General features: G+C 41.8%; 1 protein-coding gene across 4 annotated transcripts in view; it reads right to left on the bottom strand.

Annotated features, from left to right (window-relative positions):
• PAK3 (p21 (RAC1) activated kinase 3) overlaps window positions 1–12,781 on the bottom strand; it is a 197,959-nt gene that overhangs the window by 42,152 nt on the left and 143,026 nt on the right. For 3 of the 4 annotated variants that reach the window (XM_073361185.2, XM_073361191.2, XM_073361184.2), the window contains exons 2-3: window positions 11,909–12,105; window positions 3,460–3,560 (exon numbers count right to left, since the gene is read on the bottom strand). In XM_073361185.2, coding sequence (XP_073217286.1) covers window positions 3,460–3,560; window positions 11,909–12,083 — 276 coding nt within the window. In that variant the 5' untranslated portion in view covers window positions 12,084–12,105. The remainder of the gene's footprint in view (window positions 1–3,459; window positions 3,561–11,908; window positions 12,106–12,781) is intronic. The other variant, XM_073361192.2, reaches the window with a different exon arrangement.

The following is a 12,781-nucleotide window of genomic DNA, read 5'->3' on the forward strand; positions in this document are numbered from 1 at the left end:
TTTGGAAGCATCATCCCCCTTTTTACCAGGTTTTTTTTCCCTCCCTTACAAAAACATATTACTGAGGATTCACGGCAAGTGACTGGAAAAATTACTCTGTTTTTTCTGTTTTTTAAAACCAGTTTAGCAATTTTTAACAGCTGTATGCAACTTTTTCCATTGCTTTTCCAGTCCTGAGATCATAACTGGCCAGTGCACAAGTGAACAAAGTGCAACTGAGAAAGTAGTTGTCGAATTCAGATTTCATATTAGAAGGACAAGTGTTGCTATAATACAAGTAATGTATATGTCAGAGTGAAAAACCTAGGAAACTTTGGACAGACATTTGTTAGGTCACTAAACATTTGTTTAAGTCACCTTGGATCTAAAGCCATGACTTCCTCCAACTGGCTAAAATCTTAATCAAGAATCTTTAAAAATTTGGGGTGGGGCCAGTTTTTATTCCAGACTGGGGGTCAGGAAACTATTTCACTAAAAGGCATGGCTTACAAAATTCACTTTAAAAACAAAATGAAACAAAAAAGCTACAAATCTAGAGCCTTCCTCCCCTCAAAATAATTGCAATAACTTCTTCAAAATAAATAAATATAAAGCTAAAGACGCATGGTTCCACCCAACAGTTTCCAAACAATTTTATTTGGTGCTTTGTGCCCTAATTCTTAGCAATCATGGTTGCTCCAAGCACAGTGAAATGGAGTTTTAACATGCATACATGAGTAACAACATAGCTTGATGCTAAAACCTTAGAGCCAAAACTCAGGGTCCCATGCAGGTGTTCCTGATTCCGATTCTAGATGCAACTAATAGCAGTCAGGTAATACAGACACGGGCGTGATTAACATTGGGTTTTAGAAATTTTTCTATGCATTGCGCATAACCCATAAAGCAGACATGGCTGGCATGACAACCACTGTAATCGCTTGAAATTTAAAATATTTTCACATTCCCATGGCACTTCCAAACTTTTGAGAGACACAGACAGTGCGATCACTAAACAGTGGGAATTTTTTTAAAAAAGGTGTGTAGCTATTGGCAGTCGCTTCAGCAAAATTTACTTACCGTGTGACTATCTGGCTGACAAGAGACTTGTGTCGAGGTTGGGAAAAATCAGGGAAGCCAAATGTAACACAATACTTATATCTGGTGACTGGAACTAGCTCGTGGCTGTGGGGCAAACTGTGGTCCTTAATGGAGCAACATTTCCTTTGACTTGAATGGGCTTTTTGCTGCATTAAGTACTGCAGAAGTTGGCCTATACCAACAAGCCTCATGATCACCAGGCTTTTTTTGGGGGGGTGGGGTAAGTATATTCTGATGGCGCAGCCATCTCTTTATGGCCGCAGCCCACTGAATTAACTTCTGCACTCTCATGCTTCAGTAGCAAGTATGTATCATTTTAGAAATAACTATCCAACAAAGTGTGGCTGGACACTAGGAAGCTAGTGCCCATAATTTAAATGGGGAAAAAAAGTAATTGAAAAGAAATCACTAATATAAAACTGGGTCTGTCCAGAGAGATGTTGCTTTCTATAAGAGGCCAGGGCCTGTGCTAATGTACTGCCAATGGCATTAGACGTGAAAATAAGAAGTCTGATGCTGCAGACCTACTGTTTTGACGCAATGGATGCGGGCAACAATATTAAAACTGATCCAAATGCTGATCTCTGAAGTGCAGGCAGAGGGTGCCTCAGACCTGAAAACTTATTTTTGTTGTTGTTCCACTCCTTTTTGTTCCAGCTGGTAGGGAAGTGAAAATGACTGGGATCATTGTCTACCGGTGCACCAGGGAAGATAATTGTGATCCATTCACTTTTCTTCCAGCCAGAACACAGAAGGGAATGAGCACAGGGAATAGAGACAAAGAGAGCAGACTGAGGAGTGCACAATACAGAAACAGGAAAGAAATAACAGAACCGTAACTGGGAGAACATTGAAAAAGGGGATCAGAGAAAAGAAGAGAGAACACAAAAGAAAAGGAAGGAAGAGGATAGAAAAGGTGGAAGAGAAAGAAATGGAAAATGTAAACACAAAAGGAGGAAAATAAAAAAGTGACAGAATGTAATGTGGAACTGAGAAATGGCAGCAAAGATTAAAGTTAACTGTCAAGTAGTTACAGAGAGAGACATACTGGGAGGAATAAACAATAAAGTGTAGAGAGAATACCAGAAAAGTATTCTGAAATTGATATATTTGTTGCAATTTCTAAGGGCAGAAGACCAAATCTGGCGGTCTAAACTCAATCTCTACTCAGGCCTTACTTAGGGAAAATTCCCAGTGAAGTTAATCAGGCTTGCCTGAATAAGAACCTCAGGATCTGGCCCAGAATATTTTTTTAAAGTACACATTTAGAAGTCATGTCTATTCTTTAAAATCCAATATAAAATATTCTGAGTGTAACATTTTCAAATGACTAAAAGCTCTTCAATTCTAGTTCTCTGTTAAAGAGGTGTTGCCAACACACCGCTTTCATTTTATATGTATTATTTTATTTTATTTATTTATTTAGGGAAGCAGGAATGTTCTAGTTTCCTGAAACATGTTAAAGAAACAGAAGCAGCAACCAAAACAAAAATCACAGAAGAACTGCATTTGGTGCCCAGATTTTGGAAGCTTGTGGCACATTTGCCAGCAAGCCACAAAATGATTTGTCCCATCCTGCCTGTTTTATTTACACAGCCAATCAACACTAGCACTGCCTACCATTCAACATGTTTGTACAGCACAGTCTGATCCATCAGCTCACTGGGTACTGAAGGTATGGAAAGTTACTGGGAAAAAGTAAGCGTAAACTCACTATCATGTTAGGCTTACTAATTAATTAATGATTCCAACACCTAACTAGTGACCCAATCCAAAGCTCAATGAAACCTCCCATTGGCTTCAGTGGGCTTGGACCAGACTCATTTTCCCCATTACTTGAGCTGAAACACATTGCGTTAACTCTTCCCACTAATCTTACGTGGCAAAGTTGGCTGTTATATTACTACCTGACTCAAGCTAAAAGCCTGCCTGATTACCTAGTCTTTGGACGGGGAATACCTCAGAGGTTGTTTACTGAAACAAAATGATCAGCCTTCCACAATGCCTGGTCTGCAGCTTTCTGCACTGCTCTAGAGATGTCTATAGGCCAGGTAGACTATGCCCCTTAGGCCAGATGGCCAGATGTGTGTGTGCTCTTGCCCCAAAATAGCTTACAAGACTTATCCAGGCAGGCACCTGGGTTCTTCCTAGTTTTCATTTTCCACAGGCACTCTGCTGTTAATCCGAGGGAAGGCGGGGGAGAGGAGGGAAGGGAAGCAGCCGGAATCAGAGGTAAAGTCCTGAAAATATCCAAATCCAACAAGTCTGTTTTTTCTCAGCCTGACTGCTGTCATCACCTGAAGTTTCTGGCTGCAAAAAACTATTTCACTGTCAAGGAACTGGGAGACTTACTAAAGGTGCAATATGGAGGTTACTTACAGTGAATTCCCCGGTGACTGCATCAAACCCCACATGAATCGTATGTTCAAAATCTGAAGGAAGAGAGATCTCAGGACGCTCTTTCTCTTTCTTCTTATTGGCTAGAGGCAAAAATGTTAACATGCGCTTATTTTCTGCAGTTTTTTCATTCACAGGTATTTACAATCAGGTTCAGTAAAAGTAACCATTTTAAACTGGGAAACAATTAATTCAAAGGGAATCTTATCCGCTACAGAGACCCAGGTTAATGAAGTGCCAACCTAATGTATACCCCTTTTTCGAGGTGGCCCATGAGACTGTATTTGATTTTCTTCACATGACCAAATCCAGATTACAGCTACCAAGAGTCAAGCAAGGAATCCACTTTAAACAAATGTAAAAGCCTTCTTAGGCATCTATATAAAGGAAGCAGGCAGGTAAGTTATTTCCACCATCATTTCTCTTTTTAATCACGCCTTCATATCCAGCGGCTAATACTTGTTTGATTTATTTTTTCAAAACTCTGAAGTTTGTCCTAACAGATTTTGATGCTTCTTGTGGAAGGAGCTTGATTGGGGGGGGGGGGGGGCGAGGGGAATCAATAAAAGTTGCATTTGCATTTCCTCTCCCTCCTGTTATAGCCCTTTGGTAAAGCATCATATTTTATGGTTGTCTGTTCCCAGCACTCTTCTCCATTGAAGAACTGAATGGCAGCACCACATCCATGACCAGTTTTACTGAGTATTCAAATGACAAACAAACAAAATTTTGGCCCCTGGCTGGTGACCAAATCAAGGTACTTCAGGAGCACTCACCTTTTGGGTCTGGCAGAGTTTTTGAGATACTATGAATGACAACCCTCTATAAATTGGGTGGGTGAAATTCTATGGCCTGCGTTGTGCAGGCGGTCAGACTAGATGATCATAATTGTCCCTTCTGACCTAAATATCTATGAATCTATGAATCTATAAGACAAAAGGTACCTCCACTAACACACTGAATTAGAAGTTACAGCGAAATAACTGTTCATGCAACAAATTGTGTTTAGGTTACAAAAACTTCTGGGGAAACCTATCCAAATCCAGGCAGAACCCTAGTTAAAATATCAAATATAAGCTTATGAATAAACCTAACTGTAGAACATATTTACTGAACTCTCAAATACATCTCTAAAGGAGTCTACATATAATTCAGACACTATGTTCAAACAGCAGGAGTCCAGTGATAGTACAAGCTGAAGTATTTGGTTTCCTTGGAGAACCGTCATACTTTACAAACTGAAACCATACAGGTAGATAGTATAGAACACGGGTGGCCAACCTGTGGCTCCGGAGCCACATGCGGCTCTTCAGAAGCTAATATGTGGCTCCTTGTCTAGGCACCGACTCCGGGGCTGGAGCTCCAGGCGCCAACCTTCCAATGTGCCGGGGGGTGCTCACTGCTCGACCCCTGGCTCTGCCACAGGCCCTCTCCCACTCCACCCCTTCCCCTGAGCCTGCCGTGCCCTCACTCCTCCCTCCTCCCCCCAGAACCTCCTGCACGCCATGAAACAGCTGATCAGGAGGTGTGGGGAGGGAGGGGGAGGCGCTGATCGGCGGCGCTGCTAGGGGTGGGAGGCTCTGGGTGCAGGGGGAGGGGAGTGCTGATGGCGGGGCTGCTGACGTATTACTGTGGCTCTTTGGAAATGTACATTGGTAAATTCTGGCTCCTTCTCAGGCTCAGGCTGGCCAACCCTGGTATAGGACATAGCTATTTGCAGGTTCTTCTTTTATCCTAGTGCGGTGTGCACTGCTGTTGAAGGGAGCAACTGCTTCCCTGTGGAACAGCTTTGCCACTTCAGCTGAAATAGCATGTGCTAAAAAGGGGGCTAGAATGTATTCGAATTTCTATCTGCAATGTGTTTTAGTTACTAATCCCAATTCGAGAAAGAAGATGTTAATAAAATGTTAGTAGAATGCACATTGCATCATCTCTAATGCTTTAAACTGAAAATTTCTGCAATATACCCTTGAAGCCAGCTCTTCCTTTCCTCCCTTCCCATCAGTTTAATACAAATATTTAGGGAACGGATTTATAAATTCTCATCATGTTCCTAGACTGACTAGCTCTGCAAATCTGATATGACGTCACACGAACAGTCACAAGGTCTCCAGAGATATATGGGGCCATGATTTGGGTCTTTAGGCACGGCTGTAGTACAAATTAATAAATAACATGGCAGCTGCAGGCTAAAGGAAGGTCTGATATAAAGCACTGGTTTTGGGAGGAAAGGAGCACCTTCACCGAAGGTGTGGGAATCATGCTGTGAACCTGCATGTTTGGTCAGCAACATGCATGACAGTTTAGTAAGAGAGCAAGAAGTGACTGTGCATTCCCTTCATTTGTCCTTCACACTCCCTGGGTACATTATTAAGGATAGCCAAGTTGTACAGAAAAAGTTGCATGGCAGCAATTTTGTTGAGAGACTTATTTCCACAAGCAAGTTTCCTGTTCTATTGACAGAGAGCAGTGGGGAGCTGAGTGAATGGAGTCTTTGTTCTATAAATATTCACATTTTGCACTTTTATTTGTATCCAAGCCAAGTCAGACTTCTACCTTAAACACTAAGCTAGTGGCTTTTTATTTTGCCTTTCCTGATGAGTGACAGCGTTGGGTCTGCCAATAGATGGCATTAGTGAAGTCCCTCATCTGGTGCCTGAGCTCACTGTGTGTGCATGCATCCTGCACAACACCATAGTCAAGACACAAACCAGGTCCCTCTTGGTTCGCAGGCAAACCAATATGAGCTGTGCTAATCTCATTTCAGAAGGAAGTGTTTCTTTCCCTGTTTGACCTTAATGCCACTTTACACATCCAGTTAGTTGGCAGAGAAAAGTCAGCTTTCCCCAAAGTTAGCACATACTGCCCTTCGTACTGAAAGTATAGGGTATTTTGAATTCTTTATTCCCATGTCCATAGTGTTGCATTTATCCTAATTGAATAATTACCTGCTGCATTTCTGCCCAAGATCCTAACATCTACACAATGTTAACTCATAATTTATTTTCCTTCAGCACTTGGAAGAGACAACAGTAATATATCAAGTCAGAATGCCAGGGTTTTTCCTTTCATCTATAATGAATTGTTACTTAATTTTCAGTAATAAGAGATCATATCCTTTCAGTGTATGTGATTCTTTATTGTATATAACAAAATTGGCTTTTCCTAGCTTGCCACTTGCAAGTGACTGCAGCAAAAATTGGATTTAAAGGGTCATCAAGTTCAGTTTAAAGGAACAGTCAGATCTGTAAGTGCAATTAGGTGCTATACAATATGTTCTATCAAAAATTGGAACTTGTTACCCTTTACAGGATTCTCATTCCCGGTGACAAGCATTATAGATCACTTCAGAAGACTTGTTTCAGAGTAGCAGCCGTGTTAGTCTGTATCCGCAAAAAGAACAGGAGTACTTGTGGCACCTTAGAGACTAACAAATTTATCGGAGCATAAGCTTTCATGGGCTACAGCCCAGTTCATTGGATGCATAGAATGGAACATATAGTAAGAAGATATATATATATATACACACATACATACAGATAAGTTGGAAGTTGCCATACAAACTGTGAGAGGCTAATTAGCAACCTCTCTGGCCACTCAGTAAAAGATTTAAGGGTGGCAATTTTGCAACAGAAAAGCTTCAAAAACAGACTCCAAGGAGAAACTGCTGAGCTTGAATTAATATGCAAACTAGATACCATTAACTTGGGTTTGAATAGAGACTGGGAGTGGCTGGGTCATTACACATATTGAATCTATTTCCCTAAAGTTAAGTATCCTCATACCTTCTTGTCAACTGTCTAAATGGGCCATCTTGATTATCACTACAAAAAGTTTTTTTCTCCTGCTGATAATAGCTCATCTTAACTAATTAGCCTCTCACAGTTTGTATCGCAACTTCCAACTTATCTGTATGTATATATATATATATCTTCTTACTATATGTTCCATTCTATGCATCCAATGAAGTGGGCTGTAGCCCACGAAAGCTTATGCTCTAATAAATTTGTTAGTCTCTAAGGTACCACAAGTACTCCTGTTCTTTTTTCAGGAGACTTGGCAAGTATGCATGGCATACCTCTGCTTAAAGATTGCATTCAAAACACTGATAACATGTAAATTAAATAAGGAATTAGATGTCTATATTTAACCCCACTGTCTAAACATTTTGACACTTTTCTATGCCCTGCAACCCAAATCACATACCTTCCATGTGAAGTGGTGAAATATAATGTGATGGGCTGACTCCTCTGCACGAATATCTGTAATTCTTGCTTGCTTATGTTATAAATGATCTGTGATAAATTGGCCAATATAAACACAGCTGTCAAAGTTTGGGAAATGTGAAATCACCCACCACATCTGCAACAATTATTACAGATCAAAAGATGACAAGGAAATAGACAGTGTTCTGTCTGGTTTCTCCCAGTCACACTATTATGATGCTAAAAACCGTCTCTTTGGCAGTAAAATGTGACTCATCTAAGTGGTGACTTTTTCATTTCTCTTGTAAGGGAAAGAACAGCTTGCCCTCTTTTCACCTGCTCATTTCATTGTTTAATTCCCTTCTATCCCCCTTTCATTCTGTTCTTTTCTCTGGGTCCTTTCTTTTCTCCACCCTCTTCTCACCTTATTCTAATCTTTCCTCCTTCTCCCTTCTCTTCTACCCCAGCATCCCCATTCTTTTCTTTCTCCTCTTTTCCCCCTTATCCCAACAGGTCTGTTCTTCCTCCATTTTCTTATTTTTATGTATCTGAGGCAACTTAGCTACCAAGGGCCAAATTCTGCTCTCAGCTACACCAGTCTAAATCTTCATGGGGTTTAATATTGTTAATACTACTATCATTTACACCAATATAGCTGAAAAGAGAGTCAGGTGGATACATTTCCTTTGTGATAATTTAGGTTTAATTTCCCGTAATTTCCTTACTAGGCCACCACTTCCCGCTATACGGTAGTACTTATTTTTGCAGAGCAGCAAATCCAGGCGATTCAGTGAGAATGGAAAAGAAGGCTCTATCTACAGGACTGCAAAAACCCCAACAACAACCCAAAAAACCCAGCCCAGAACCCCATCAATTTCCTTGAATGGCTCTGCTCCCAGTTTTCCTGAAGGAACAGAGCCCAGCTGGGAGGAGACGCACAGCCTCTGAATCCCCAATAGCTACTGACTACTATCATACTTAAGAGGAAGGAAAATGGTTAGAGCACCAGCCTGGGATTTATGAGACCTGGTTTCAATTGCCTGCTCTGCCACAGGACTTTCTGTGTGACCTTGGGCAAGCTATTTAGTCACTCTGTGCCTCAGTTCCTCATCTGTAAAATGGCAATGGTACTTCCCTACCTCACAGAGGTATTGAGGAAACACACATTGCAGACAGAGGAACTTAGATACTGTAGTGATTATGAGCATATAATTACTTAACACAGATTATTTGTATTGTGGTAGCACCTAGGGGTTCTAGTCATGGATCAAGCCCCATTGGACTTAACAAAAAGATGGTCCCTACCTCAAAGAGCTTAGGGACTAACTATAACGTGAGAGATAACAGGTGCATACAACAATCAGACAGGGGAAGCACAAGGAAACAATGAGACAGTATTGGTCAGCATGATAAGTAGTGGTCACAGTACACCAGCTACCTATCCGTTACAAAGAAAGGTTGACAGAACACTTCAAGCAGTGTAGCACATCTCAGGCCTGGTGAATGAACAAAGGATACAAATGTCCTAGTCTGTTTAAGGAGAAATATCCTACGATTCTCTTTCTCTCTCGTTCTGTTTAAAAGATCTGATAGCAGGATATTATAATAAATCTGTGATGCTGAAATCAGTTGCACTGGATCAAAATGGACATGTTAAAGTAATGTTGTGCTTGTAACCAAGACTTTCAAAGTTTGTCACTGTGTAACTCTGTAAAGAATGCACAAGCTAGCTGATACCCTGACCTACAAATCAGCCATGAGATGAATTCAATTCAATGGATTTGGCACATCCTGAGCATCAAAGCTAAATATTCTTACTATTTCACACAACAAAATTAAAATACAAAATGCTAGTCACTTTACTCCTAGTTACACCTGTAGTGATGAAATCTAAATGACTACTAAATTGATTCTGATCTTCTATACGAGAAGAAAATGAACTACTGTTCTGGCTGTAACAGATTATTTTGGGCATGGATTCCTTCTGGATCTCCCCTTTTCTGCATCTGTTTCACACACTACCTCATGCTGAGGAAGTTTTCCCTCAGAAGAGAATCAACACCACTCTGATGTCAGCCAGAAGGGGAAATGACTCAAGTCATTCTGTCACCCCAGGAGCTATGGTGGTTTTCAATCAAGGGAGTCAAGTCAAAATGTCCTCTCTACTTTTTAGTGCTGTGTTAGAGCCAGAAGAGAATGTGGTTTAAATAATCAGGGCCAAGCCAGAAGTCCTAAGTAGGATACACTCAGGGGCCACTAGGCCATCCTCTCTGAGGAAAGAGGGAGAGGGATGGACACAGAAGGCAGCAGCAGGGTAACGGGCAACTTATATGTAGCAGGAGGGAGAAAACTTCTCTTGCTGCCTGTGGTCCTCCTGGAGTATTATCTTTCCTTCCAAGATCTCCTTTCCCCTGTTCCTCCCCTTCACCTCCCAGGCCTGTTGCTTTCAATTCCACCTTACATGGCCACTCCTACAGTGGGTGCATCCTCTGCTTCCGTTTGCCAAGCTGGCTGGGGAAGCTGCTTTCCATGCCCTGTGCTGCACTCAGCCCCTAGGCGGCAGTGGCTGGGAAGAGAGTGCTGGCCACGGGTGGGAAAATGCCTGCACGGCCAGGCAATAGGGGTTGGGACAGGAAGGTGCCACGGTCCGCAGACGCTAGGACCGCACAGCAGTGACTCAACCCCTATGACCATAGCTCAGACCTCCCCAGCCAGCCCCCCTCCGTGACTCAGCCCTGCCCCAATGCACATACACCCCTAACACCACCAGCCGCTCATACACCCAGACACTTCCGACTACACCCTGCCCCATAGCACATACACCCCTAGCACCTCCAGTCAGCCCCCACTCACCTCTGAATTCCCCAAATCTCCAAATAACCCCACCCCAGTAACTCACCCCAATACATTCATAACATATACGCCCCCATTAATGCCTAACATCTCCACTGAACCCTAGTCCAGTAATTTACTCTTAATACGCCCTCGGACCCACCTCATGCTCACACACTCCAAACACCCCCCTTAATATGCAATCAATGTATCACAGTTTAAGAACTGTATGCACGACATTCCCTCCCCCCCTCCCCCCCATACACTCACTCATGCGGTCCCAACTCTGGTATTCCTAAGGCAAAGTGCAGTGGCAGTCACAGCTCCGGGCTTATCTGCTCCCCAATCCCGTGTTGTCCAAGGCATCTCTTACCCATCCTGTGCATGCTGCATCAAGCCACTGAAATGCAGCTATCAGAAACTTTTCTCAAACTTTATTAAAATGGGGTACTAATAGCCTCTCCAAAAAGGGACGAGTGGCTGTGATAATGTTACAAAGCAGGAGCACGAAGCATCGTAATCTTCCACCCCCTTTGCATCGTGCAGAGTCCTGCAGGTCAGAAAATCAATTGTGGCACCAACCTGGAACTGGGAGGAGCTGCGCTGCTCTCAGAGTAATGTCACAAAAAACCTTCTGACACAAGGGGAGATTTGAATCATTTCCTGTCTTGGTTCTAAGACTCACTTCTACCTTTATATTTGCAAATGCATTTCAACTAATGCAACACAGCCTACTGATTTAACAGTAACTGCATTTAAAATACCCACACGTTACCTTCCTTCACTCCTCAAATGCATTTAAAAATACAAGACATGCTTCTCTTCAGAGATTCAAATAACGCAACATACATTCCTGGTTTACGCATTTAAAAAATCCAAGACACACTTCGACCTTAATTAAGCACATGTTTTGGTGTTGTTTTGTAAAAAAAAAAATAAAAAAAATTACACACACCCTTCCTCATCTCAACAAGTGCAAATAAAAGCAAGACCCCTTTCTCCATTCTTTAAATGCAAATACATTTTTTTTAATTCAAAACACATGCCTCCCCTAATTTTGCAAATGAAATTTGAACCTTATTCCCTTGGTTTCACTCTGCAAATGCAAGACAAAACCCAGTCTAAACCACAACTGCATTTAAAAAATGCAAGACCATGTGTGCATGTGTGTTTTATTGTCCTGGTCAGCTACACAAAGATAATTAATGAAACATCACCTCCTCCTCTCTGAAAATACGGCATTAGAATTATAGTAACATAACGCTTTGGGGTAGTTTTTAATTAGCATGTCCCACAGATGAAACAGAAAGAAAGCACAGGCAGAAAGCAAACACAGCGACCAACAAACGACAGGAAGAGAGAAAAGTAACCCCTTTGCACTGCTGATACTTTACTTTTATCCCCTCCTCCTGGGAAGATGGAGCGCAGCCTGGCCTTCTTGTTCTTCTCTTCTGGGGCCATGGGGAGCGGTTTGGTGCTGTGGTTCAGTGCTGAAGAATCACGATTGTTGCTGTTCATTCTCAGCGGAGGGGCTGGAGGTTTCTCTTCAATATCCAGACTATCGGACATCTTCAGCAGCCCTCACAGCCTCCTGTAAAAACCAGTACAGAAAGCTACAGTTCACAAAAGGACACCCAGCTTGGGGTGCTGGGAGGGGACGAAGAAAAGCATAAGGATGAACCAAGGAGGGGCATGTGGTAGAAGTTTGTTTTAGCCTTTCGAATCAGGTACTCTTGGCACTATAAATAAATACTACTGCTAATCATAACAATGGTAAAATAAATGTTAACACGTTTTAATCCCAGTTAACGCTTTTTAAAATTATATTTAAAACTCATTTTCTTCCTACCTACAAACAGGGTTTTCATCTCAAACCAGCACAGACCTACCAGAGCAAAAATTAGAGATATTCTTAGTTGACATCTTAGAAAATAGTTGACATTAACAATTTCTGCAATGCAGAAAACTGCTTGTCAAGGGGGTAACGGGTCACAAATATTGATTTCCCCCCTGCTTCATGCTTACTGAGAGTATCCCAGGGAGTGTGGGAATTCACTGAAGGGGGGGACATTTTTTCAAGGGAAACTATTCTAAAGCAATAATTTAAAGTATTTTTACACATAAAAATGAACCCTATGTTTACCTCAAAATCAAGATAAAAAATCAGAAAAATAACCACCACATATTGGAAACCATATTATAATAATCTTTTGGAAGCTACAAACTAAAATCAGCTCTGAGTCCCACTCCACCCCTACTGCTCTGTA

The sequence above is a fragment of the Lepidochelys kempii genome, chromosome 9, assembly GCF_965140285.1.
Source record: "Lepidochelys kempii isolate rLepKem1 chromosome 9, rLepKem1.hap1, whole genome shotgun sequence".
Taxonomy (NCBI): domain Eukaryota; kingdom Metazoa; phylum Chordata; order Testudines; family Cheloniidae; genus Lepidochelys; species Lepidochelys kempii.